Raw genomic sequence first — 25,523 nt, 5'->3', positions numbered from 1 at the left:
GAGATTCGTCGTCGAACGCAGGGTCAGTCAGAATCTTGTTTAATTTTTATTGCGGTCATGATTAATTATTTTTCGAGACTTTCATATTCACTGCCAGAAAGAGATAAATTAAAGATTATACGTAAACACCTACGTCCGTGTTTTACGCAAGCGCTAGCGCTGGAGAATATTGAGAACTTGCAGCAACTTCGGGATAAATGTAAAATTTTAGAATTTACTTTTAAGCAAGTAAAAGATTTTAGGGATCCACCAAAGATTGATGCTGATACTTTAGCTCCTGATTTAGGTTTCAAATATAGTAAATCTTTTAAAGTCGAGATGATTCGCGGCAAGAGTAAACCTGGTTTGTTTTGTTTTCGTTGTAGGGTTAAGGGACATGATTTGAGTACTTGTAAGTCTAAGGATATAGTCTGTTTTCGTTGTGGTACTAAGGGCATCACCGTTAAGTCCTGTCTTAATTGTAAATCAGCTGATCCAATAAACGGATAAGCCTTCCGTCAAGTCGTTCCGCTAACTTTGATCCTGACGATTGGCGGAAGTATTTAAAACGAATCTCACTATTCTTTACTCATAGTGTAGCGGCTATGCAGCGTCCTCCGGATGACATTCGTCCTTATTTGTCGGTTTTTATTTTTGATGAACAGTTATGTGGTTTATTAGATTCCGGTTCATCTATATCTATCTTAGGGTCAAATTTGGGTCAATATTTTGTTGGTCAGGGTGTTCAGATGTATGACACATCTGATATTACTTATATAGCTACGGCTAATGATGCACGATCCCGTGTGTCAGGTTATATATTTTTACCGATTACGCTGAAGTCTAAGACTAAAGTAATCAAATTTTATGTTGTCTCTAGTGTGACAACACCCTTAATTTTTGGGGTTAATTTTTGGCGTAGGTTTGGTTTAGCACCAAACTTATTTTTTTTATGTAAGCTTTGATTCATCCGAAACGAATGTAGTTTCGGGAGTGAAGTTCTTACATCCCCTTGAGGATTTATCTTCTTCGCAAAGCGTAATTGCGAAGGAGGTGTTTGGTAAGTTTGAGGAGGTTTCCTTCGAAAGGAAGGACTTAGGTCGAACGGATGTTATAACACATTCGATCGATACGGGTGATACGGCACCCATTAAGCAACGTTATTATTGCTTGTCTTCCGAACGTCCGGACAGCAGAGAGGAGAGGGGTGAAACATCAGTCCTGACAGTTGGTTTATTAAGGTATGATAGTGTCGTTAGGTATTGCAAAGTGTGAACGTCCGGAAAGCTGAGTTTATTGGTATGAAAACATCAGTCCTGACAGTTGGTTTATTATGGTATGGATAGCAGTGTCTTTAGGTTTCGTTTGTGTTCGTTAGGCATCCTTTTATCCCATTTCCTCATCCTATTATCCTTATGGAGCGGTTGGTAACTCCTTAAATAAGCCTTAATACTCAGAGCGGATTGTAACTCTGTAAAAATAAGCCTTACGACTCAGAGCGGATTGTAACTCTGTAAAAATAAGCCTTACGACTCAGAGCGGATTGTAACTCTGTAAAAATAAGCCTTAAAACTATTCCTTCACGTTTGGTGACCGTCCAGTATCAACTTTGTGATAGTGTTGTATCTGTTTGGCATCCTTTTATTCCTTTTCCTCACCCTAAAATCCTTATGGAGCGGTTGGTAACTCCTTAAATAAGCCTTAATACTCAGAGCGGATTGTAACTCTGTAAAAATAAGCCTTACGACTCAGAGCGGTTTGTGACTCTGTAAAAATAAGCCTTAAAACTATTCCTTCACGTTTGGTGACCGTCCAGTATCAACTTTATGATGGTGTTGTATCTGTTTGGCATCCTTTATTCCTTTTCCTCACCCTAAAATCCTTATGGAGCGGTTGGTAACTCCTTAAATAAGCCTTAATACTCAGAGCGGATTGTAACTCTGTAAAAATAAGCCTTACGACTCAGAGCGGTTTGTGACTCTGTAAAAATAAGCCTTAATACTATTCCTTGACATTTTGTCACCTTCCAGTGTCCACTTCTGTGTTGGCGTGGTATCTGTTTGGTTTCCTAATATTCCTTTCCCATCCCATATTACCTAACAAGTGATGTTGTTCGTCTGGTCAGTAGAGAGTCTTATGTGTGAATACCATCAGTCCTGACGGTTGGTTTTATTAAGGTTTGTTATGTCTGTTGGTTGGTATATTTTTTTTGTATAGTGTGTTGAGACTGTTAACTTCTCGTGGGTTCGAATAGTTAATTAGTTATATTGTTTTCGCGAATTTTGTGTCGTGATACTATTTTATAGAGGTTAATTATATTCTCTATTTAGTGGCATAGACTACTAGTATTTTTTTTTAAGATTGCTTATGAGAAGCATTATTTTTATATTATCTGTGTTAGAGCAGATATTAGTTTTGCTCATGCGTCTGGTTATGCATGCAGCGAAGCTTTTGTTGAGCTTAAGCTCTGGTGGAGTTTATCCTGCACATATCGTGGGAGCTCGGTTTGTTTTATTTGGTTGTAGCCGAATAAATGAGTTGTGGTGAGTAGTAGTTTTCTTAAGTTGGATTTTCCACTTTTTTTTGTCATTTTATATTTCACGTTTGAAATGTGATTTAAATTAATTATTTGTGTTGTTCGAGGTTCTGAGCTGGAGGGCCAGCTCGAATTTTTCTCGTTTACCCTCGCAAAATTCTTCCGGGAGGGGAGGTACTGTTACATTAAAAATTATTTTCATAATTTTAACTTTTTTTTATAATTATATAAAACGTCAAAAAAGTGTCAATTCGCTAAATTCCGTGCCATTGACCCATTTCCCACTTAATTTATGTCGGTGTTGCTAGTATAACGCTTCAACTTGGCATTTTCTAAAATTTTAATTAATAAAATAAATTACATTTATTTTAAAGGTGCATTAAAACAATTATTAAAAAAAGATTTTAATCATCTAATTCGTTTGTTGAATTTTATTAGAGGTCATTTCACATCGTTTCAGATTAATTTAATAGCTGTCTTCCAGTTTAAAGGTTAGTTCTTCGATGTAGGTGTCGGAGTCTTGTTATGATAAATTTACTTTGCCTCATTTTTGACTTTTCTTAATTTTAATAATTATTCCAAAATTATTTCCCTGAATTAATTATGGATATAATTCCTTTTTCATTAAGGGTATTTTGGTAGTGATACTGGTCACACTCGCTTACCTTTCAAAGGTTCGTGAACTTACGATTTCGTTCTTTTTGAATTTTGGAACTATCGGCTTCACACCGAATCCAAACTTCTAATTCGATATACTGAATATATCGGTGAGTTGTCTTAATAATTGAGTTTCTTAATTTGTGGTTGTTTAGTATTCAGTGCTTTAATAGCAGTTATCTTTTCAGAATTTATATTAACAATGAAGTTTTGAAGTTTGACAGAACTTTATATCATGTTTACCGACTCGTAAGAAATTGTAAGTCTTTAATTCTTGTTTTTGATTAAATGCATTGGTTTACAATTCGAAAAGTCGTAGTCATGTGTAAATTGTGGTTTCCAGTGACCCTTTGAAATGGTTCTCCGGAGTTGAGATCGTCAATTTGTGTAAGCAGGACTTTGAACCTCCAGAAGGTAAATTCGTGCTTACATCTCTCGTTAAAGGTATTTATCATTTGCTTATTTGCTTAACTTATTGAACCTGTATATTTCGTATTACAGGAGGTTTTTTTTTTTTAATCGGATTTACCCACCACGTGGACTTCTTGAATGGAAATATTAAGAGTGAACGGCTGCAGGTTCCTGGTTGAGTGTGCCCAGATAGCGGCTGGTGCAACTCCAAGGACGGCAGGCCTGTTCCCTGAGACGTTGTCGGTATCCACGTGTAGCTGGAAACTTTGGTGATGTACCCCCTTTTAATTATATCATAAATTTTGTTTACACCGGTCTGGCGAACGGTGTATTCTTTCAAACCACAACAACTAATTTGATCGTCAGTGGCGCCTAATTTTCAACCTTATATTGAATTGCATTGAATTACATTGAATTACATTGAATTTTCAAGCCTTTTATCCCAAGTGACCCACGCTGAGTCTAGCTGGCATAATTTTTATATAAGTCATTATAAGAAGTAACATAAGTAACTAGTAAATTAAGTAATTGGTGGTTTATAATACTGTGTTACTATGCATTAAAGATTTTATAACCTAATATTGTTTCTTTACACCCTCACCACCAGAAAGGTAACAACTTTTTGATTCGCGTACACGATACGTCCAATTTATTTATTGACACCTAATAACACTTAGGCTCTTGAAAACGGGAGAACCAAAGATCCTTGGACTTACATTTACAGACCATTATATATTCTTACTCCAAGCAGCAATACTTTCTATTGTTGTATTCCAGTTTGAAGGGTCAGTGAGCTGGTGTTACTCCAGACTATAGCAGATAGCATCTCATTTCCCAAGGTTACTGGAGCATTGGTGACGTAAGGAATGATCAAAACGTATGTCTGATTTCTTATTAGTAAATCTAGTGAGCACGTACCATCAGGTGTCCCATTTACCGATCCCCTGTTCCATCAATTAAAAAATATATGTATTTTTTACGTTATATAAAGAATGAATAATATAACTTGTAGGTGTGAAATAAATGATAAATGTGTCAAGTCTCTATAGACTTCATTATTTATGATGAAAATATTGTGTTTTTTTTTTTATTAAAAGAGACTCAACAAATATAACCTCTTTTTGAATTTTTTATCATGGCATCACTCATACACGCCAATAATCGTTTGAAGTGGAGGGGTGCGCTTTCTTAAGTGAATATAGGTATATATCTGTTACGTTAGAAGCGCTAGCTTGTTTTTTTCTTTCATGTAAAAATCGTAAATATTTTAACTATTTATATAAAACTTCTATCTATGAATCCGTATTTCCCTTGATCACGTCATAGCCTATTTCATTTTATCATTAAAATTATAAATTTAATTATATAAAACGCAACAATTCGAGGTTGTTAGTATATAAAATAATCTTTTAGTTGTCAAATTAGCATAAAATATAAGTTAAATCGTCTATGGATCAGCGTTTATTATTAAAACTAGTTTGTCCTTGAGGCGCGTCCGTGTGAAATAGGCCTCGAGTCTGCATTCACTCAATCTATGATAATGGTTACCATTTTGTTAGATCGATGTAAAAATTATAAATGTCTAAAATAATTCAAAGACATAAACGATGCACGCTATAGATAAAAAAATATGTAATTGGCGCATATATACCACGGTTTTGATATGTTCCCGATTCGACTTTTTCGAAATCGACTTCGACAGCTTAATCCGAAGTGTAGAGCTACCTATCGTAATCATCTACTTATTTATATGGTTTATGACCTTATGATAAAGTCTCTATTCTATTCCAGTCCGCAACTGGATCCTTGGGTCAGAAAGATAGGAAAACATCTGAACGGCAAAAATAACCAATTCAATTGCGATAAAGAGTCATTTTGTTACTATAGTTGGCGCCCAATATTTGTCCAAATATTTTCCAACTAGTGCCTTCTCTTCTCTTCAAACGAATAGCAGCTTATTTCATCACGCTGCTCCAAAGACATGCACATGTAGCGAAAAGAACAAATTATATAAATTATCTTTAAGAACACCCAAAAATCCGAAGTGTGGGAATTGTGAATAGAACTTCCTTTTTTTAAAATATTTAGTTTAGCTAAATTAGTAACAGATTAGAGGAAAATTTAATCTATCACGTCATTCCGTGCCCACGATCTGTTACAGTTGTTAATCTTTGGTAGCAACAACGTGTAGTGGCGGCGCCTTTTTTGTAATTATCTTTTTTTATCTACTCTGTAGGTTATAGATTCTCTAATTCGATATTTGATTTTTTTCGATGACTTGCCTATAAGAGTACAAATTGTAACATTTTTATTTATATATAAGTGTTCTTTTCATAGAATATTTTAAAGATATCAAGATATATTTGCTGATCATAGTTTTGCAATAATATTTCGTCTCATTCCTTCTAAATTATAACCTTTCACAGTAATTCGATCGATGTTGATATTGCGGAGCTATTTCGTGTGAACAAACTCTAAACTCGATTGAAAAAATCACGGTGAGACATCGATATGAGCCCACCATTACAACTGGCATTCAAATTGTTTTTACTACACTCCGTAATTGAGTCGAACGTTTAGTATCCGTTTCTTACAGAATACCGTCGCTCGTTTAAGACATTCTCTTAATCTATAGTCAATCCTCCGCCCACACTGAGCGAAGTGAATTCTGTTTTCTGACGTAATGTTAAGTGAGAGACAAACTTGATAACGAACCGTGTCCCGCCTTGAACTTTGCTTTTTAGCTTGTTTACTAAATCTATCAATAAATCCGAAGGTCTCTAATGCTATGCCGTGACATGCGCTACTCGGTAGGAATATAATTGTGTTTACACAACACTTGCTGCCTATAAGTTACAGCATAAATAAATAATATTTATCATGATTTATGACATTTTATGGAATGACTCAACTTGTTTTCAAGTTTGTTTGTTATTCTGTCAGTTCTCTTGTTCAGATGTATATTATGTTTGTTCAGATGTATGTAACATATAAGTAGGTTGGCATAATGGTTAACTAGCCTTCCAAAGCAGTAGGAATTTACTTGGAACATAATTAGGTTTTCAGTTTAAATTTCGAAGAAGTGACTCACTCTCTTGACAAGCGACAAATATCTAAAGCTGTAATAAGCTACGGCAATAGATTCGATTTTTTTTTCTTAAAAATTATTATTATACTTATCTTTTCCTCATACCTAAATAAAGTTCCTTTAGGGAATTTAATATTAAAATAACAAATGTAGATTACACACGTATCATAACTGTCTACATACTCCAGTTGAACTCTTCAATTGTGTCAGATTTGCTGTTCCGAAAGTGAGGAGATAGAAAGTATCCTGTGTTTGTGTCAACCTGTCAACCTCACACCACTTCCGGCACGAATACTTTCTTTCAAAACTGACAGCTTGATTTCAACACTGAAATCGGTCTAAGAAACAAGTCTTTAAATAATTTGACAACATAACAGGACTTTTCACGCATTTTCACCATCATTGACCATTTCTAAAGATTTCCCTTGACAGGCATTGCGTGGCTTTAAGCGTTTATTTACAAGAATATGAAATTAACGCTTGTCATTTCAATAGTGTGTTAGGCGAGTAAAATTGCGAAGAGTTTCTACTTATATAATTGTTATTTATACAATAACTAGCGATCCGAACGGATTCGCACGTGCAATACTGATACTAAATATACTACAGAATTTGTTTATTTACGATATCACATTAGAAACTTCTAAAATTGTTATCGTTTCTTTACTATATTTTCCATGTATTATATGACAAAAACCTTCACAAAGCACAAAATCTATTTATAAAAGCATCAAAATCCGTTGCGTAATTTTAAAGATCTAAGCATACATAGGGACAGACAGCGGAAAGCGACTTTATTTTATATTAACATATTCTCCTGCATCTTTTGTTATAATTTTTATTATATTTATTTCTGCACAGATGTCCCCGTACCGTTGTTAGGTCACATTATTTAAAATTATTATTATATTATGAAGTTCCTGCATTTTATACAAAGGCAGTATTGCTATCTTAATATTTGGATTGCTAATTAATGTCGAAAAAAAGTTTGCATAGAACTCTACGACTACGACTCTTCATTGACTTAGGAGTTTTTCTTAATTGACTAGTTAATATAATTATCTTAATCGTATTAGTCTGATAGTCTGGTGCGATTCTGGATTTCTCACAATAGTCTGGATGGTATTAAGCCAGTTTGTCGTAAATCTCGTCATAGCCATTTTGAGATTGTAATCCCTTAGTGTGCCATTTAGGGCACAAATGGACTAATATTTACCCTCTTCACGAGTCTCCCTAATATTAGTAATTCTTAGAAATCATAACTATTAATCATAATAGAAAATCATTCAAGCTTTGTTCGAAACGGTCGAAATTGCTTATCAAATATTACAAATACACGGCTCTGTTCGAAAGACAATTAGCAGCCTAGCTTGTTCTTAAAAAAGCATCGTATTATTTATTTAAATGAATAGAAGTAGGTAGTCAAGTACTTATGAAACTTAATAGCGTAGCGGTATCCGAGTGGCTCAGCGCTGTGAAAAATGCCTACAAATACAACCTTGGGCTATTATTTTAAATATGTACACATGTCAATAGATATTTGTAATGTATGTTTTTGTTTCCTCTTAAGTTATTGCCACTGAAATATTTAAATACTTAACTTTAATTTCACTTGTTACTATGTGTGGGTTCATTTTATAACGGCATTTAGAGTCAGTTCTGTAGAACTGATTCAACTGAAATTCACCAAATCTTGTTTTGTTTATGTCCAACTAAATAAAAAAATTAATGACTTCAAAATGAAAAGGTTCTGAATTCGATTGTATGTTTGTTACTTAAGACCTCCGATATTTATAAATCAATTTGGACTTTTTTTTTGGTTAGGTATAAAATTTTATTAACGTATATCCCTCAGAATAAACAAATACGGGGCGATCTCGGAATACTATTTATATGTGTTCGTATATATTATGTATGTACGTGTTATGTGACACGCGGAAGTAAAACACTGCCATTTATCTAAGTAAGTGTTGTTACTGAGCAATTCTTGACAGAGAAACGCATAAATTTTAAGAAGCTCGATTGATATGTAAACTTTGCACCGGAGGGAAATGTCTACGGAATTCAAAATATAACCTACGGACAATTTCATTGGACATAGTCTCACCGATACGTTCGGTAGTTTTCACGTGATTGACGTACAATGAATAAAAATCATTATATAATGATTATGAGTATAGTATATTATACTCAATTATTGTACCTGTCCCGGCTTCATACGGGTACAATAATGATCTTTAATTTATGATACAAGTTTTAGAATCACACAAACAAAAACATGCCTTTTTTCCGACTAGGAAAGTTCAAATGTTCGGCTTTTTTCTACTACAATGTGCTTGTGTTATTGTTATTATCAAACCGAAATAAAATCCGTTACAAAGTTTACTTTATTTAGTAAAGATTTATCAAAGTCAAGTCCAACTCAAAACAGTCCCAAAGGATTCACTGGAAGAGATCGCTTGTAAGTAATCACGTCGCCCGTTGTATACTGCTAAAATTTTTGCGTACAACTTTATTCTTAATTATAATTTGGTAAACAGTAAAGAGTTCAATAAATACCCAAATTCAATTATTAATAGTCACAATATCCGTTTACTAATTAAGAAAAATGCAAGTAAAGTTACAGAACACATAAGATCGATGTCCATATTAATAAATTACAATTTACCTTATTTAAGCTGACTTTAACTAACGTTTTATAAACAAGAGTTTAATATCAAACAATTTCGCGGAAAGACTTCCAACTATCCCAGTGCACCCAATAATCACATTTTAGTTAGCAAAGCGAGTTGTAAATCGTTTGTTTATTAAATTGTACACGAGTAGATTGCGATTTATGTAAAGAATAAACGTGTTCAGCCTCGGGACCACACCACAGGCAATTCTGCGTTGCGAAATAAAGCACGCTTTTATAACCACCATCTTAAATTGCCTAGATTTTATTTGTAAAAGATAAATCGCCTCGGTAAGAGATTTCAATATTGGAAGTGCCTTAAGAAAAGATTATACGTGCATTTTTGAAATATATGCTGATTACAATAACAGTTACAGCCTGTAAATTTCCTACTGCTGGGCTAAGGCCTCCTATCCCACTAAGGAGAGGGTTTTGGAACAATTCCATCACTGTCCTATTGAGGGTTGATGGAATGCAAATGTAAAATTAGACACATGCAGGTTTTCCCACGAGATGAATTGTAAACACAAATTAAGCACATACATATAGTGGTGCTGGCCTGGGTTTCCTGGGTGGCCGAAATCACCAGTTAAGATGCACGCGTTCTAACCACTGGGCCATCTCAGCTGATTACAAAATAATCATTTTAAAAGAACAGTCGAACAAATGTTAGCATTGATTAGGAAGTCACTGGCTCCTGAGGGGAATGTTATGAAAACAATACAACCCTACGCTTCCCTTCTGGATCATTACAGCACATACGTGAACAAAGTTTAACTGAGTTTCCGAAGCTATCTTCACACACGACTAATTCCAATTGAAATCGAATTGCAAAGTTTTAACTAACTTTGGAAAACAGATTCATAAAGTCAAACCAACTTCTCTAATACTGAGTGTGTTGGGAATTTTCGGATTTAGTACGTGATGGTAGGGCATTGCGAGTCCTTTAGATGGCATGGCTAAGCATCAACAATCATTATTGTTATGTTAAGGGTGAAGGAGCTCAACAAGGGACATACCATCTCAGTTACTAACTATAGTAGCGCATTGGCGATGGAAGGTGTAGTAGATAAATATTTCTTACAATGTCAATTTTTATGGGGGATGGTGATCACTTACCATCGGGTTTAATTGCATATTACAGTCAAATCCATCCACAAGGTGACTACAGCTTACGAAACTATAGATTTGAACTTGAATTGATGCGATAACATTGGTCGTGCTTTAATAATAATAATCTTTGATGTTCATTATGGATTTATGAAAAACAGCGTTCTGAACGTTGCCGAATCTATTGTTGAAATTTTTAAAGTAAATATAAGTAGCAAAGGGAAATCATTTTGTATTATAAATAAAGAAGTAATCAAGAACTTTTAATACAGTCATTAAAAACAGCATGTATTCCATAAAACTAAGTTTTGTTGATATTCCTACTTCGATTGAAACATATGTAGTGTAATTAAGCCTTACGTAAGCCAGCCTTAAACACACAATATTTACTAAAGAAAACAAAATTACTCAACTATGGATTAATGATTATAGCGTGGACCTATCATCAGCATCACGGATAATAAACGTTTAGTAATAATAACCGTATCTTTAGATGACCGAAACAAGGGAACGTACCTCGTCCGTGGATAATTATTCGATAAGAAATAAAATAAAAAATTATTCGTGGGGTGGCCACCCAGCGTGAAGCCCTCCAAGGCTGTGAGCTTTACAAATAGAGAGGGCCAATTGCCAATTAAAATCACAGCAGGTGGCCGGCCAGAGGGCAGCACTAGCTAATGGATTAGTTCGCGTCGGACCCACACGTGGGGTCCAACTAGGACTAAGTGTATACTATTAAAGACGATTATAAATTGAATCATAATTGTTTTATAATTTTAAACTCGCATTGTCCCTCGAGCGCGGAGTATTACATAATAGCTGGCGGTGAAGATAAGAGACGCTTTTAAAGAGTCAGGATGAATCATGATTAATCAGATTATTTAAGGGTTAAGGGCCTCAATTAGATTGATTAATGGAAATCGTCTACTCAGCGCTATAGCTTTCTGCTTTTTTTATATGATGTACTGATAAGCACGAATATAATCCTTCCATTTACAGAATATGAACGAGTTGTCGACGTACATTTTTTAATGCGGCCACAATAAGCGTATCGGTATTGATGACCAGTACCGTCATTCATCAGCTCTTCTGAAAGCCAGTGTAATTATAAACTAAGGGACGTAACATATTGGTTTCCATGGTTACAGCGGATTAACGGTCTATTGAACAAAAATATTTCAAAAACAAAATACGTACATATTTTTTTTTATTTGGCTCGTATTTGTGCTGAGAGGACACAGATTATACATCGATGTCACGTGCGAAATCAAAATGTTCTATATTCAAAAAGGTTTTTATAGGAACTTGTGATCACAGGGTCAAAAAATGCCTGTCTGTCTGCCTGTTCGCCTTTCACGAGCAAACAACTTAACTTAATTTGATGAAGTTTAAAGCTTGAACTCCAAGGAAGAACGTAGCCTTTTTTACTAGTAATTATTATTACGATTAAAATCCTAATCTTCAAGAAAAAATCACTCTTACTGAAAACAAAAACATTGACTTTACATACAATATATTAATTTCATAACAAATACACATAAATGTGAATCTATTGACATTCTGAGACATAAATTAATTCATTGCGCGCACAGATAAAGCCGGAACGAAATCATTATGAGAAAAACTTACTTACGTATACGCGATTTATAGGCTTATATTGTCATCGTTTGCCATATTTGGAAGAGGAATACAAGTGCAAGATTAATTATGAATACCTAACATACAAGCATACATTAAAACAATTCCTATCCATACAAGTTCATTTCTGGGTTAAGTTTAATATTGAATTAAGGAAATATTATGACATATATATTATATATCATGTATAACCTACTAGTAGTACGCCCGGACTTTGCTCGCGTTTTCGAGTTGTCATGTGTTAGGCAAAAAAGTAACCTTTCTTTCTTGTAGTTCATCAAAATCAAAATCAAAATAAACTTTATTCAAGTAGGCTTTTATAAGCACTTTTGAATCGTCATTTTACAATTAAGTGAAGCTACCACCGGTTCGGAAAGTAGATTCTACCGAGAAGAACCGGCAAGAAACTCAGTAGTTACTCTTTTTTAACATTTAAAAAATTCATACAGTATCATACAAAATATCATCAAATTTGTTTGATTTTTGATTTGATACAATCAACTAAATCGCTGCGCTTTAAAACTGTAATATCTTCGAAAATATAAAAACAAAGAAATTTTACAATTTAATAGAAAGTCAGAAGAAGCCTAATCAGAGAAAAAATACCGATAGGACAATCGAAAAAAAAGTATTACATTAATTATTTATTATATTATTAATACTATAAATGCGATAGTAACTCTGCCTTGCTTTCACGCAGTTCACGCTAAAACTACTGGACCGGTTTAAATGAAATTTGGTACACAAATAGTCTAGAGTCTTAGAAAGGACATAGGCTTTTTTGGAAACAAAAGCGAAGACCTCTTCGTAAATCAATCATCAACGTAATATTTTAGGTCATATTCTACGTAAGGAAAGCTAGTATAAAATATATTCGATGTACCTTCAAACACTTTTCTAATGTTTCTATCAGAGAGAATAGTTTGCTATCGGTTATAACGTAGCCTTGGTCATTGAAATTTATCTAGACACAACAGATAGTAACTGTTTCACATGTGAACGCTCCTGATAAGAGTATTGATAACGCGATCGTACGAGAATGGGTCAGTTCAAGTTTATTTACGTATTTGAAGATACATTAACAAAATAAATCTTTATTTTTAACTCGGCCTACTAATAAAATCATATATAAAAAAACCGACGAAGTGCGAGTCGGACTTACGAACGAAGGGTTCCGTAACATTTATTACAAAAATGGGCAAAAATTGTGTCTGTTGTATTGGAGTTCCGTTAAGTATTAATGTGAATATTTAACTAACTATTCTGTAAATATTGTAAGCATTATCAGTAAGAGATACCTAACGTCAGAAATACCTAACGGTCGTTGTTTGGGGACTTTTGGGTACGAAACCCTACAAAACATTGACAATAACTCATATATTAATTAATAAGCATAAGGCTTTCATATTAATAAAAGAATAGCGTTGAGTTATTAGTTGATTATTTCCAATTCCAGAAATATTTTCCATACAGATCATCAATCTCTTTGCAAAAATACAACCGTTCAACCGTTTTGGTGTGATTGAGTAACACACACACATCATATAATATCAGTAAGATATATTCTACTATAAATCAACTACACCATTAACATTTATCAGTGCAGTGCATAATATATGTACATATAGATATATGTTTTATCATTCAAGTAGACTCTTACAACGATTTTAGAATCATCATTATGCAGAATTGATTTAATATATAAAGATTTACATACTATACGCACATTGTCTTGAAATACTGCTCATTTAACAGAAAAATTTAGCGCTGCATAAAAAAGTTTATTTGTACCTAAACAAAGAAGTGCTTGTAATTGCTTCTTGATTATATGACATTAATTTAAGACACAGGTTGCCCATAGATCTATTAAAAGTATCAACTTATTGGGAATAATAACATTTTTCATTGTCTATGATGATTATCTATGAAAAAAAAAAAACATTATAACCAATAATTACCTAACGACAAAATTTGCATTATACGTACATAGTTGGGTTATATTTTTTCTATTTCTCAAGCCTCATAACATTTCACTGTTAACCTATTGTAAACTTTCAAACAATAGAAACTGGCACACAAACGTACTTACACTACGCACACATGCATCTGTAAAAATATAATTTTAAACACAACGCTGTGTCTGGTTGAGACACATATTGTTACACTAAATCACAATGTCTGTGGAGCACAAGAATTATAATTATATTTTCAAAAATGGAACGTCTTTATAAATTGCGGAGAAATGTCAACGTCGTGAAAAGGTTTTATGTGGTAACTAAGCAACTCGGCTTCGCACGGGAGCAAAGCTACTAAATATACTACAGAAATAACATTAGAAACTTCTAAAATGATCAGTGTTTCTTCACTAAATTGTCCATGTATTATATACAAAAACCTTCCTCTCGAATCACTCTATCTATTAAAAAAACCGCATCAAAATCAGTTGCGTAGTTTTAAAGATTTAAGCATACAAAGGGACATAGGGACAGAGAAAGCGACTTTGTTTTATTCTATGTATTGATAAAATAAAATAATTGATTTCATAACGGAGCCACTACATACTCCGCAATCGTTAATCACTTATCGCGATACTTCATAACTTGCAACCATTATAAAAGAACAAAGAAAAATAAAAGAAAGTACCAATATGGTCACTGCTGATAACATGCGAATAAATACAAATTCTCGAAATGGATTCCGAAAATGTTAATTCAAGTTAAAAAAATTAAAAATAAGTTCAAAACGTATCTTGTCGTTATATATCTCTAACGACTACAGTACCTAAATTAAAAAAAAAAATACAGACGAATTGATAAACTCCTCCTTTTTGAAGTCAGTTTAAAAAGAATAGATTACCTGAATTGTAAAGTCTTACCGATTGAATTATTTCACAAATTTAACTTAAAATAAAGGACTTTTTAATTGTTATTTGTAAAATAAATAAAATATAAAACTTAGATTACTATAGTAGAAATAAAAATAAATAGATTTAACTTTAAATGTAAATTATGTGGAAACAAGCGATTAGCGCTTCAAAGCGCTGGAAAATATGTATACGTTCATCTTTTTTTGAGCTTCGTGGATATCCGGTGAGAAGAATTTCCGATATTTTTAATAAAAACGAGATCAAAACAGCTCGAAACGTTTAAAAAAAAATAAAAGCAATCAAATGCTGTATCGAAAACGATGTCGAAAACTTTCTAACTATGATGTCACCTGTTATACAATATCATTACACGCCGGTCTCTAGTGTAATCAATTATGCTATCATATACGTAGGGTGACCATACACGTGGAATCTGACGGATAGTCCTAAGTCTATGGCAATTATCACAATATACATACTATATATATATATTTTATAATGAATAATATTTGTTTTATATACTTGTATATTAACCTTAACGGCTACCATGGCAGCATGAGCAGATTAATTCTATATACATATATAAAAATCAGCGATAAATGCGATAGTTTTACTTAATATATGTTATATTATTTTTATTTCAACCGTTTTATTATTATATTATACAGCTATGAGCTATTAATTTATTACGTAAGACGATTTAGGGGGAAGGGGGTTGACCATATCTTAGGTTTTAGGGGGTGGGAAGGAGTTTCGATAGTCCATACGTAAAATCAAAAAATGCTCAAAGTTACAATTATTTGAAAAAGCGCGATATCATTCAGATGCGTACCTTCAGAACTATGTACTAAATTTAGTCTTTAGTCATATAAATATTATTTTCTTAAACATGGTAACACTAATCGTACGGAATGGTAAATTTGAAATCGTTATTACTTTTAGTTGGCAATTCAAATTATTATTATGACACATGTTAAGTGAGAATCAATACAGAAACAACATTATGTTCTTCGATTAAACTTTTGCAAATTCAAGAAGTAACACTTCTATACACAATACACTAGGTGTTATGCCTTTGTGTCTGTCAGGGTAACATCACATATTCTACCACCAAACAGCAATGCTACTATTTTTAGAGTCCGGTTTGAAAGTTAAGTGAGCCAGTGTAATAAAAAGGTACAAGAGACATATTTGTTTAATAATAAAATATTTAATTATATATAATGCATGATGCGTGAGTGTCTTTGCATGTAACCTCATTTTTATTTATATGTTTTCATTCTAAATTCAAATTTAAGGATTGTTTTTTTTTTTTTTAATTATTTATTTGCGTCAATGGTAAAATTTTAATGAATTTGTAACGTAAAAAATTATTTTTTACAGACAAAAAGAAATCATGTGGCAACATCGGTGGCATAGTAACTAATGTTGCCATAAAAATTACAATATTTAATTTGTTTTCATTTGCAAACAAACATTGCCTACTCTGTGTAATGTAAGTGTAACGTCGAATTCGCGTTTTAAGCTTTTTTTCCTTTACCCTACATCAACAGTATTCAGCACGTTTTCGCTCGGGTCAAATAAAAAATATTGGTGTCGCCAATTCTTCCGGTCTTTGTCTCGAATCCAATCTGCGGTGCAGAAATAAACAATAGCCTTATATTTTCTTAGTCATTGGGTAAGTAGGTAGCGATTTACTTTTTTTACTTATTTACCGACATTCATCAAAATGTATTCCTTATTGAAAGATACTAATAAAAGCATTTTTTTTATGGTATAGGTTGGCGGACGAGCATATGGGCCACCTGATGGTAGATGGTCACCATCGCCCATAGACAATGACGCTGTAAGAAATATTAACTATTCCTTAAATCGTCAATGTGCCACCAACCTTGGGAACTAAGATGTAATGTCCCTTGTGCCTGTAGTTACTTATGAATAGTAATAATGTTTTATTTAAATAGAGTTACACTAATATTCCTACAGAGGTATTCTGTAAGAAGAAACTCGAAACTCACCGCAGAACACGAGCGTGAAATTTTAGATTGTTTTCGATATGTCGATATTTATATTCATTATTTCATAAAATTCCTATAATACACATATCAAAATGGCGTTAGCCATTTGTCAACATTTAACGAGTGCGATTCAAAGTGAATTCCCATAGAATCGCATTTCTGCATAAAAATCGAGCACTACATTTTTTTACTTTCCATCATAAATATATTAGAAATCATATTAATATTGTAAGATTGAAATTTAAAAAAGCCCTAAAAATACATAACCAATACTGTGGTATTGGTTATGTATTTTTAGGGCAGTAAGCATGTGTGCTTAAAGAATCATTAACTATATTTGCACAGTGGTATGACCCTCTTACTCTTTTTTTAATCGTACACATAGTAATTCTCTTCTTGTAGATATAATTCCTAGTAGACGTAGGTCATCAAATAATTAAATAATAATCATTTTATCATTATTGCCTTTAACATTTATAGCAATAAAAACATATTTAAACATGATTTTAACCTTTATTAAAAATGTTATTTAATTTTAAATTTGGCAACATTTCCATATGCCAGTACGATTTTTATTGAAAAAGTTCCTATGTGTTCCAAAAACTGACTTCATAAATACTAAATTGACCATTTAAAATCGCTTCAATCTACAATTTTTTTGCAATAGATTCGCAATTGACTCCCATTTAACGAAAGTGTTACGAATATTTTAGATTGTTATTTTTTAAATAAAATGTTAGTATAAACTTTATTCAAAGATCTATATATAACAAAATGATGTTGGTTAACTTTACTTCGAAACATTTGGAACGATTTTTATAAAAATATATACCTATTTATGTTTTATTGGAGTTTTTCGGCACACATCTTCTTTTTTTATGGCTTTTGTTTGTGCTACATCTTCTTTAATTCAATCAATTTTTGACATTTTTAACTTTGCCGTTTAGTAAATTCAAATCGTTTGAAAAAATACATTGATAGAAAAAGCATATTATCCAATACAAGATTTTATAGATGATAAAAAAGCGTGGAGCTAATACCTGTTGACTTCCACGCAGGATATATTAAGTTAAATAATTGTATTTAACTAACATGACTTTGTATTTTTAAATGTTAAAAAAGAGTAACTACTGAGTTTCTTGCCGGTTCTTTTCGGTAGAATCTACTTTCCGAACCGGTGGTAGCTTCACTTAATTGTAAAATGACGATTCAAAAGTGCTTGTAAAAGCCTATTTGAATAAAGTTTATTTCGATTTGATTTTTTGATTTTGATAACCCTGAAAGCAGGCGCATTTATTGCATTGCTTTTTTTTAATTTCTTGAATAAAAGCAGCCTTCTTAAGCAAACGTCGTGATATGTCATTAAATTATTAGGGATTTTTGAGTAGAATTCCTTCTTTTCTCACTGGAAAAACGCATTTTTTTTTCAATCAATAGCTATTACAATTGACATAAGAATGACAGCAGAACGACAGCAAGGTTACACCATTATGACCATTATAGGAGATTTACGTCCTGATGCGTCAACTGTCATTCACTTAGACTTTTATACCTACAGTTTAGACTTAGATTATTTAATATATCAAGAAAGATTGTAGTCTTACGATAGTGACAGCTACGCTTGACGCGAGAAACATCATACTACTTTAGTAGTGTCCTTGTGCTTAGTGGATATCTTTTGGCCACTATTGGTTTCAACACGTTCTCAGCAGTCTACCAAGATATACTTATTATCATTTATATAAGCTAAAGCTATTTTGTTAATTAATAACGTTCTTTATTCAAGTTTATTAAGCAAAGAATTTATAAAGAGATACAGTAATGAAAATTAAAGTTATAACAATCCAGCGGTTTCAGCGTATTCTGCTGAGAGCGAGTTCAAATTCCAGCCAATGTTTATTTTTTTTATAATGTTGCCCACTTCAAAAACCATAGCGACAACATCTATTTAGTCTATATAGTATTGTTATTAGTGTCTAGTATTGATATTAATTTAAACATATTTATAGTCGCATTTATAAAAAAATTATGAAACATTGACTCATATAACGGTAATAAAATTAATTAACACAAATCACATCCATATGACAAAAAGTTACTGGTCTGTTTTATGTCTATTTGCATATGCAGATATAATGATCGACTAAGTCGCAATAAGGCACTAGTATGTCAAAACGAAAACGTGTCCGAAACTGAATCTCTATCGACGATGTAGGCTAGCTGGTATCGTTTTTCTTGTTTGTGCTCGCAGCGCGTTAGCGTTTTTTCGAATCTGACACCAGCGGCCCGTCAGCTGACTCAGTCGAAACAGAAACCACTCAAGCGACACATAGCAACATACTTTAATATATTGAGTACACATAAATTTACTAATTAATAAATTTGAAGCTTGTAATTTGATGATTAGAAAGCTGAGAGCGTCCCAGCTTTACATCGATATAATAAGGATCTATGTATACATTTTTAATTGAAGATCAAATGACTATGACAGTTAAAATGCCCGGCTTTTCTCTACTACAATATGCATGTATCATTATCATTACATAGTATAAAACAAAGTCGCTTACCGCTGTCTGTCCCCATGTAAGCTTTAGATCTTTAAAACTACGCAACGGTGTCTGATGCGGTTTTATTTAATAGAGTGATTCGAGAGGAAGGATTTTGTGCACAAAACATAGACAATATCGTAAAGAAACACTGATAATTTTAGAAGTTTCTAATGTGATGTCGTCAATAAACATATTTTATAGTATATTTAGTATCAGTATTGCCCGTGCGGAGCCGGGACTGTAATTAAAAAGCAATAATTATTTATTCCTTCTAAAGCAAATATAGCACATTAGATTATATTGTCACCAGTACCAATGACTTTAATACATAAGCTCAATCGATCTCCATAACTTGAAAGCAATTCCTGGATGGAACTGGATTCTGTAGTTGGAAAATACCACACTAACAGAGAAATAATTAATCTACTTATAATTATAAAAGCTAAATCAGTGAGTAGTGATTAAACTCATAAACTATAACACCTACTAACTTGAAATTTGTCAGGTAAGTTCCTTATAGGATGATATTTACTTGATGGTAGGGCTTCGTGCAAGTCTGTCTGGGTAGGTACCACCCACTCATCAAATATTCAACCGCTAAGCAACAATACGTACGTATTGTTTGTTCCAGTGTGAAGGGTGAGTGAGCCAGTGTAACTACAGGTACAAGGGGCATAACATCTTAATTCCCAAGGCTGGTGACATCATTTTTTGTATCACGGAGTTCAATAAATACTTTTTTGTTTGATATTATCTAACATTATATTATATTCTGAAATATATATTTTTCTGTCTAACGGAATATAAGATATAATCAGAATACTTTAGAAGCAGATGTTCTGTATATATATAGCACTCATTAACGAAGGCATCTGAACGTCTCTAGTAATTAATTGTAATTTATCGAGAATAGCTTATGAATGTTGTGATACTGAATATAAAATAAGATTAAAATAACCGTTATACTTGAAAATATGCTAATTTTATAGAAACCTAGGCCTAGATGCCGCTATAATGTGTAAAAATTATCGTACCGTTGCAAGTGTAAGCACATTTACACGTAATTATTGGACCGCCTCGTTGGTCTAATGGTTGGATATGAGGCTACAGATTTCAAGTTTCTAGGTTCAAACCTTAGATTAGCCGGAAAAAAAGAATCTCATTTTCTGTAATAATAAATCTTTCTCTTTCGTGTAGTGAATTTGCCGGCCTTTCAGATTATAAGAGCGAGAGAACACGCACGCACACACTCACACACGCACACACGCACACGCACACGCACTCTCACACGCACACGCACACGCACTCGCACACGCACACGCGCTCACCCACACGCACACGCACACACGCACACACGCGCACACACACACACACACACACACACACACACACACACACACACACACACACAGAGAGAGAGAGAGAGAGAGAGAGAGTAGTACCTGTGTTTGCGCACCCACCTGTGCACATCACATGACATATTATGTCCTTCGTAGTTGCCTCGTCTCCCTTAAGAATAACCACCATGATGGAGTTCGATCAAACCGACATCATCATCACCGATACATGGACCAATTAACCTCTTAGGTTATTTATTAGGGCAAATCTAATTGTAAATATTATTATTCACCTGGTGCTCGCCGGTGAGAAATCATCTTAAGGAAAATTGGAGACGGGTCTAAGCTCAGCAGAGCAAATTTAGAGGCTCAGTGAGATTTTTAGTGTATTATAAAGCTACAGAATTTGTTGGTTTGTGCGCGCTAATCTAAGATCCAATTTGTTTTTCAAACAAATGATTTTAGCGATAATAGTTAGTTGAGATATGTTATAAACTGTTACGCTTCAAACTATATTATTCTTAGTAATAAAGCTTGAACCCCTCAGCCAAACACACTTATCACACATTGAATCTGCAAACTAAATTTATTAGTATTTTGTTGTATGATTGGACGGATTAGCGACCCAGAGTAACCACAGGCACAGAAAAATTAACACCTTAGTTCCCTAGATAAGTAGCCCATCGGGGATGTAAGGAACTGTTAATATTTCTTAAGGTGACAATGCGACCACTTAAAATACAAAACCAACAAACTTCAATTAGGTAATAAATAAATTATCCACGGCGGCGAATCATTAGACAATCGCTAAGTGGCTTAGCCCTAAAAAGCATTAAATTATTCCGATACAAATACTAAAAGCGAACTTAATTATTATTATTCTAATTAAACTTTTTTGGACGCCTATTATCAAGAGCAAAATATAAATGAGTGCTTTTGAAGTGATTACTTTACTAAAACCTGCCTTTCGGGGTCAAGATCCTCCCAAACGACAACCCTGGATCCGGCACTGATTCCTTTATGTTACACATACATCCTGTTCGCCGAATACGATAACTATCTAAGTCACAATAAACAAAAAAAAAAATAAGCGCCAAGGACTAATCCACAGACAATCAAAACCTTTTATCAAACTGTTATTCTTTTTAATACTCAAACTATTAATTTAAATAAAGAACGATAAATATTTTACAATGATGCTAATAAATCATTCTAAATGTATTTTTTTTTTCTTTTACCTAATCTTAATTTAATTTAAATTTTACGATTATACTGCCTAATATTTAATTTATTTTTATTAACCTCGTTTACGTAAATAAATAGCCTACTTTACATAGCTGTAGTTTTAGATTAATGAAATTCTTTAGTTACTCATTACATACAAAAAGATATGTATAATATTTTTTTTTCAAATTTGTAAAAAGCATATCGGTATTAGTCCGGTTTTTCTGTTAATAAAAACAAACAATATGTCGTTGTTTTTTTCTTTTGCTGTTTGTATCATTTCGACTCGCTTTTTATCGAAATAGACCAGGTGTTTGTGATGTTCTATTACAGCTGCTAGTTGGAGCAGGTGAAACGCGACTAAATGGTTAACCTTTTAATTTTAGAATTTTGTAATAAAAATAATAAACAAACTCTGACAGAAAGTCTTTGACCGTTTGTATGTAACAGCTGTTACCTTAAAACATGATTATTACTTATTCTATGTGTAACAATATATAAATACAAAATAAATGAATGCAAATACAGGTAGATTACGAAACGCATACATACTAAGCACTGAATTGCTGCTAAAAGTATTGCTGAATGTTTGGAAATATTTACGCTGTTTTTGACGACTTTACTGATAGACGTTACGAATAAGGCGTACCTATACGAAATACGAAAGCGAATAAAAATCGATTAATTTTATATATTTTATACATTTGCCAATGTTCGGCCCAACACTATTTAAATTACGTTTGCACGACGGTGTAGCGCCGGCTCAATAAATTTAATGTGCAAATTATCTATTACTATAAAATTGAACGTAAAACAATACCAACTTACGTGTTGTTTATAATCTAGTTTGGAAGTAAATTGCAGTTTCTTCAATATATTTATATGATCGTAAAATAACATTGTTAGAAAATTACAGATAAAAAATAAACAATCAATAATTAAAAACCGTAACTAATAGTTATCTAAAATGTTTTATGCAGCATCAGCTACCACCTTTGCGTAAAAAACACTGTTCAAAAATTGCTAATTTCATAAAAAGGTTTTATATTAATCCTAAAAAATAGCTTATACATTACCTTTTTGGTTTCCATTTCTTCATCAATACTCCAAACATGTTGTTACGAAAGCCGCTATCAATATCCAGAAACACCACAACACTTAACACCGCCTACGCTCAAATCTAGCTTCCTAATAAACACTAATATATACGTCACTGACTTCTGAATCAAAACAAATAAACGCACAAAACATTAAACTTGCACTTTAGGTCATCCCAAAATACCTATTGACCTAGACACACTGAGCGTCCCATATCTAAGAGGACGCACAATCGATAAACTTATCTTATTTAATAACACTTAACTAAAGGATAAATTAATATTACAACTGCTATTTTGAGTCATAATTTCTCATTTGATTATTAATCCGCAATCGATCTTTTATTCGGAATAATCGATGCAAGGTAACATAAAATTATTACATAAACACATCCGCCGTTTGTCAGCGACGCGACCGGAGTCCGGACTGAATCGGAGTCGAGTCGACGAACGAGTTGAGTTTTTTATCGAGTTTTACGTAAAATCTATCGACACTGTTGGACGATCAGTCGCTATTCGGTGTGAACTGAGATGGGAAGCATTGTCGATCAGCTGGCTATTTGGCGCCATTTTGATTTTTTTTATGATAACGCCATTTATTAATGTCAAGTTATGTATATAATAATTTAAATATTTAAGCATAAATACATTATTTATTTAATTTAATTGTTATATGATGTTAATAAAATACTTAGAATATTTAATTTAAAATTATGTTTTAAGGAAGAGTTCTTTTGCAGTACAAAATAGGTAGTAGAATACAAAACTTTGCCATTAGTACAGTATTATGGTTATATGGCTAACATAGTTTAAATAAAACAGTTTATAGGAATTAATCTTTAGGGTGTCATTGACCTGTGTTGAAATAATCTAAATTCCACAACGCATCTGTGTTAACAAAAGATTCTTTTGTTCAAAACATTATCATATTTAAGAAACCCCTAACATCTTTGGCTGATGCCGACTAGCGACCTGTTTTTATATACTGTGGACACATAATCCTACTGTTTACAAGTAGACTCTTACAGGTAGATATCAGTAAAACCTATTCGTAATAAGGATTTTACCGAAGAATACCGTCATTCATTTCTCAAAATGCTTTTAAGCCAACATCAGATTTAAACTGAAAAATACTTTCTTATTATTTGAAATACCTACTTAGGTACCTATATTAATCAGGTAATCCAAAACAGATTTTTTTATAAGTATTGTTTCTTAATAAAAAAATTATTGTCCTAAATGTAAAATGTATTTTTATTTTCTTGATAACTTTAAATGTTTCTATGAGTTATTATTATAATTTCGTCACATTGTCAGAAGCATCGGTGGTTCAGTGGTAGAATGCTCGCCTGCCACGCGGGCGGCCCGGGTTCGATTCCCGGCCGATGCATGCTTTTTGTCACATGTAATTTTATTTTGTATTATTTTATATTAAATAAAATAGTTTTTTACTCTTACGTATTTTTGGCAAAAAGTGGAATTTAAGTTCAAAATTGAATAAAAATTACCGTTTAATATACAAACTGCGTATAGATACGCACGTGACTATTTCGTTTAATTTTATGTAATTTGTCACCCTCGGCCCTCACAAATGGGTAGGGTATTAACCTTGACCTTGAATGCTATAAAGGGTTGTACCGATTAATTAAATTTATAGCAAGAGGGTTGGTTTTCATGTGTAGATAATCATAAATACTTATTATATTATTTTTCTTAAATTTAATACTATGTTATTTAGCAAAACATATTTTAAAATTAACCTTTTTAACAGTATTAATATTTTATTTAATATATCGTCGAACGTTGACGTTATTAAAACTTATGCATATATACTTACTTAGGCTAGTGGGCTATTAAATTTTTGCCACCCCTACTTTTTTTTGCAACATTTATCATTTGTGTTCTATCGTCCTCATTACATCGGTTTTTCTCGTTATCAGTATGATTATAAACTAGGTGATATTTCTGTCCGTTAATAGATTATTTTTCCAAGCTGCTATGTTGTGACGAGTATACGGATTACGGACGTAATGTGTAAGTATACCTATCTATAATTACAAGTTTTTTTTATTTCTGTAAGATAATAACAAATTTGGGCTAAATTTGCCGCCCCTCTAAATCTGCCGCCCTAGGCTCCAGCCTACTTAGCCTATTACTAAGATAATTCATTATATTATAAAAAAATAATAATATTTTTTATAATATAATTAGTTATCTACTTATGTCTAAGGTTTGTCTATCTTTATTCCTAATTCAATAGGCTATTGGATTTAATTATCTTGTAATAGAAAAAACATTTCGTTCCGTAGCTATGCGCCGCATTCATCTGGATCACGGTG

At 32.8% G+C, this 25,523-nt stretch overlaps 1 protein-coding gene and 1 non-coding gene across 2 annotated transcripts in view; one reads left to right on the top strand and one right to left on the bottom strand.

The window, feature by feature from the left end:
- The window catches only part of LOC124533878, a 435,154-nt gene extending 411,565 nt beyond the window's left edge, over positions 1 to 23,589 (bottom strand). The window contains exon 1 of the mRNA XM_047109427.1: positions 23,164 to 23,589. Coding sequence (XP_046965383.1) covers positions 23,164 to 23,201 — 38 coding nt within the window. The 5' untranslated portion in view covers positions 23,202 to 23,589. The remainder of the gene's footprint in view (positions 1 to 23,163) is intronic.
- A 914-nt stretch (positions 23,590 to 24,503) lies between these two features.
- On the top strand, positions 24,504 to 24,574 carry Trnag-gcc. The gene has a single exon. It is a non-coding gene; the product is annotated as a tRNA-Gly (tRNA).
- The last annotated feature ends 949 nt before the right edge of the window (positions 24,575 to 25,523 follow it).

The sequence above is a fragment of the Vanessa cardui genome, chromosome 11 (assembly GCF_905220365.1).
Source record: "Vanessa cardui chromosome 11, ilVanCard2.1, whole genome shotgun sequence".
Lineage (NCBI taxonomy): Eukaryota > Metazoa > Arthropoda > Insecta > Lepidoptera > Nymphalidae > Vanessa > Vanessa cardui.
The sequence above is the reverse complement of the archived record's forward strand: the minus strand, read 5'-3'. Positions and strand labels throughout refer to the sequence as shown.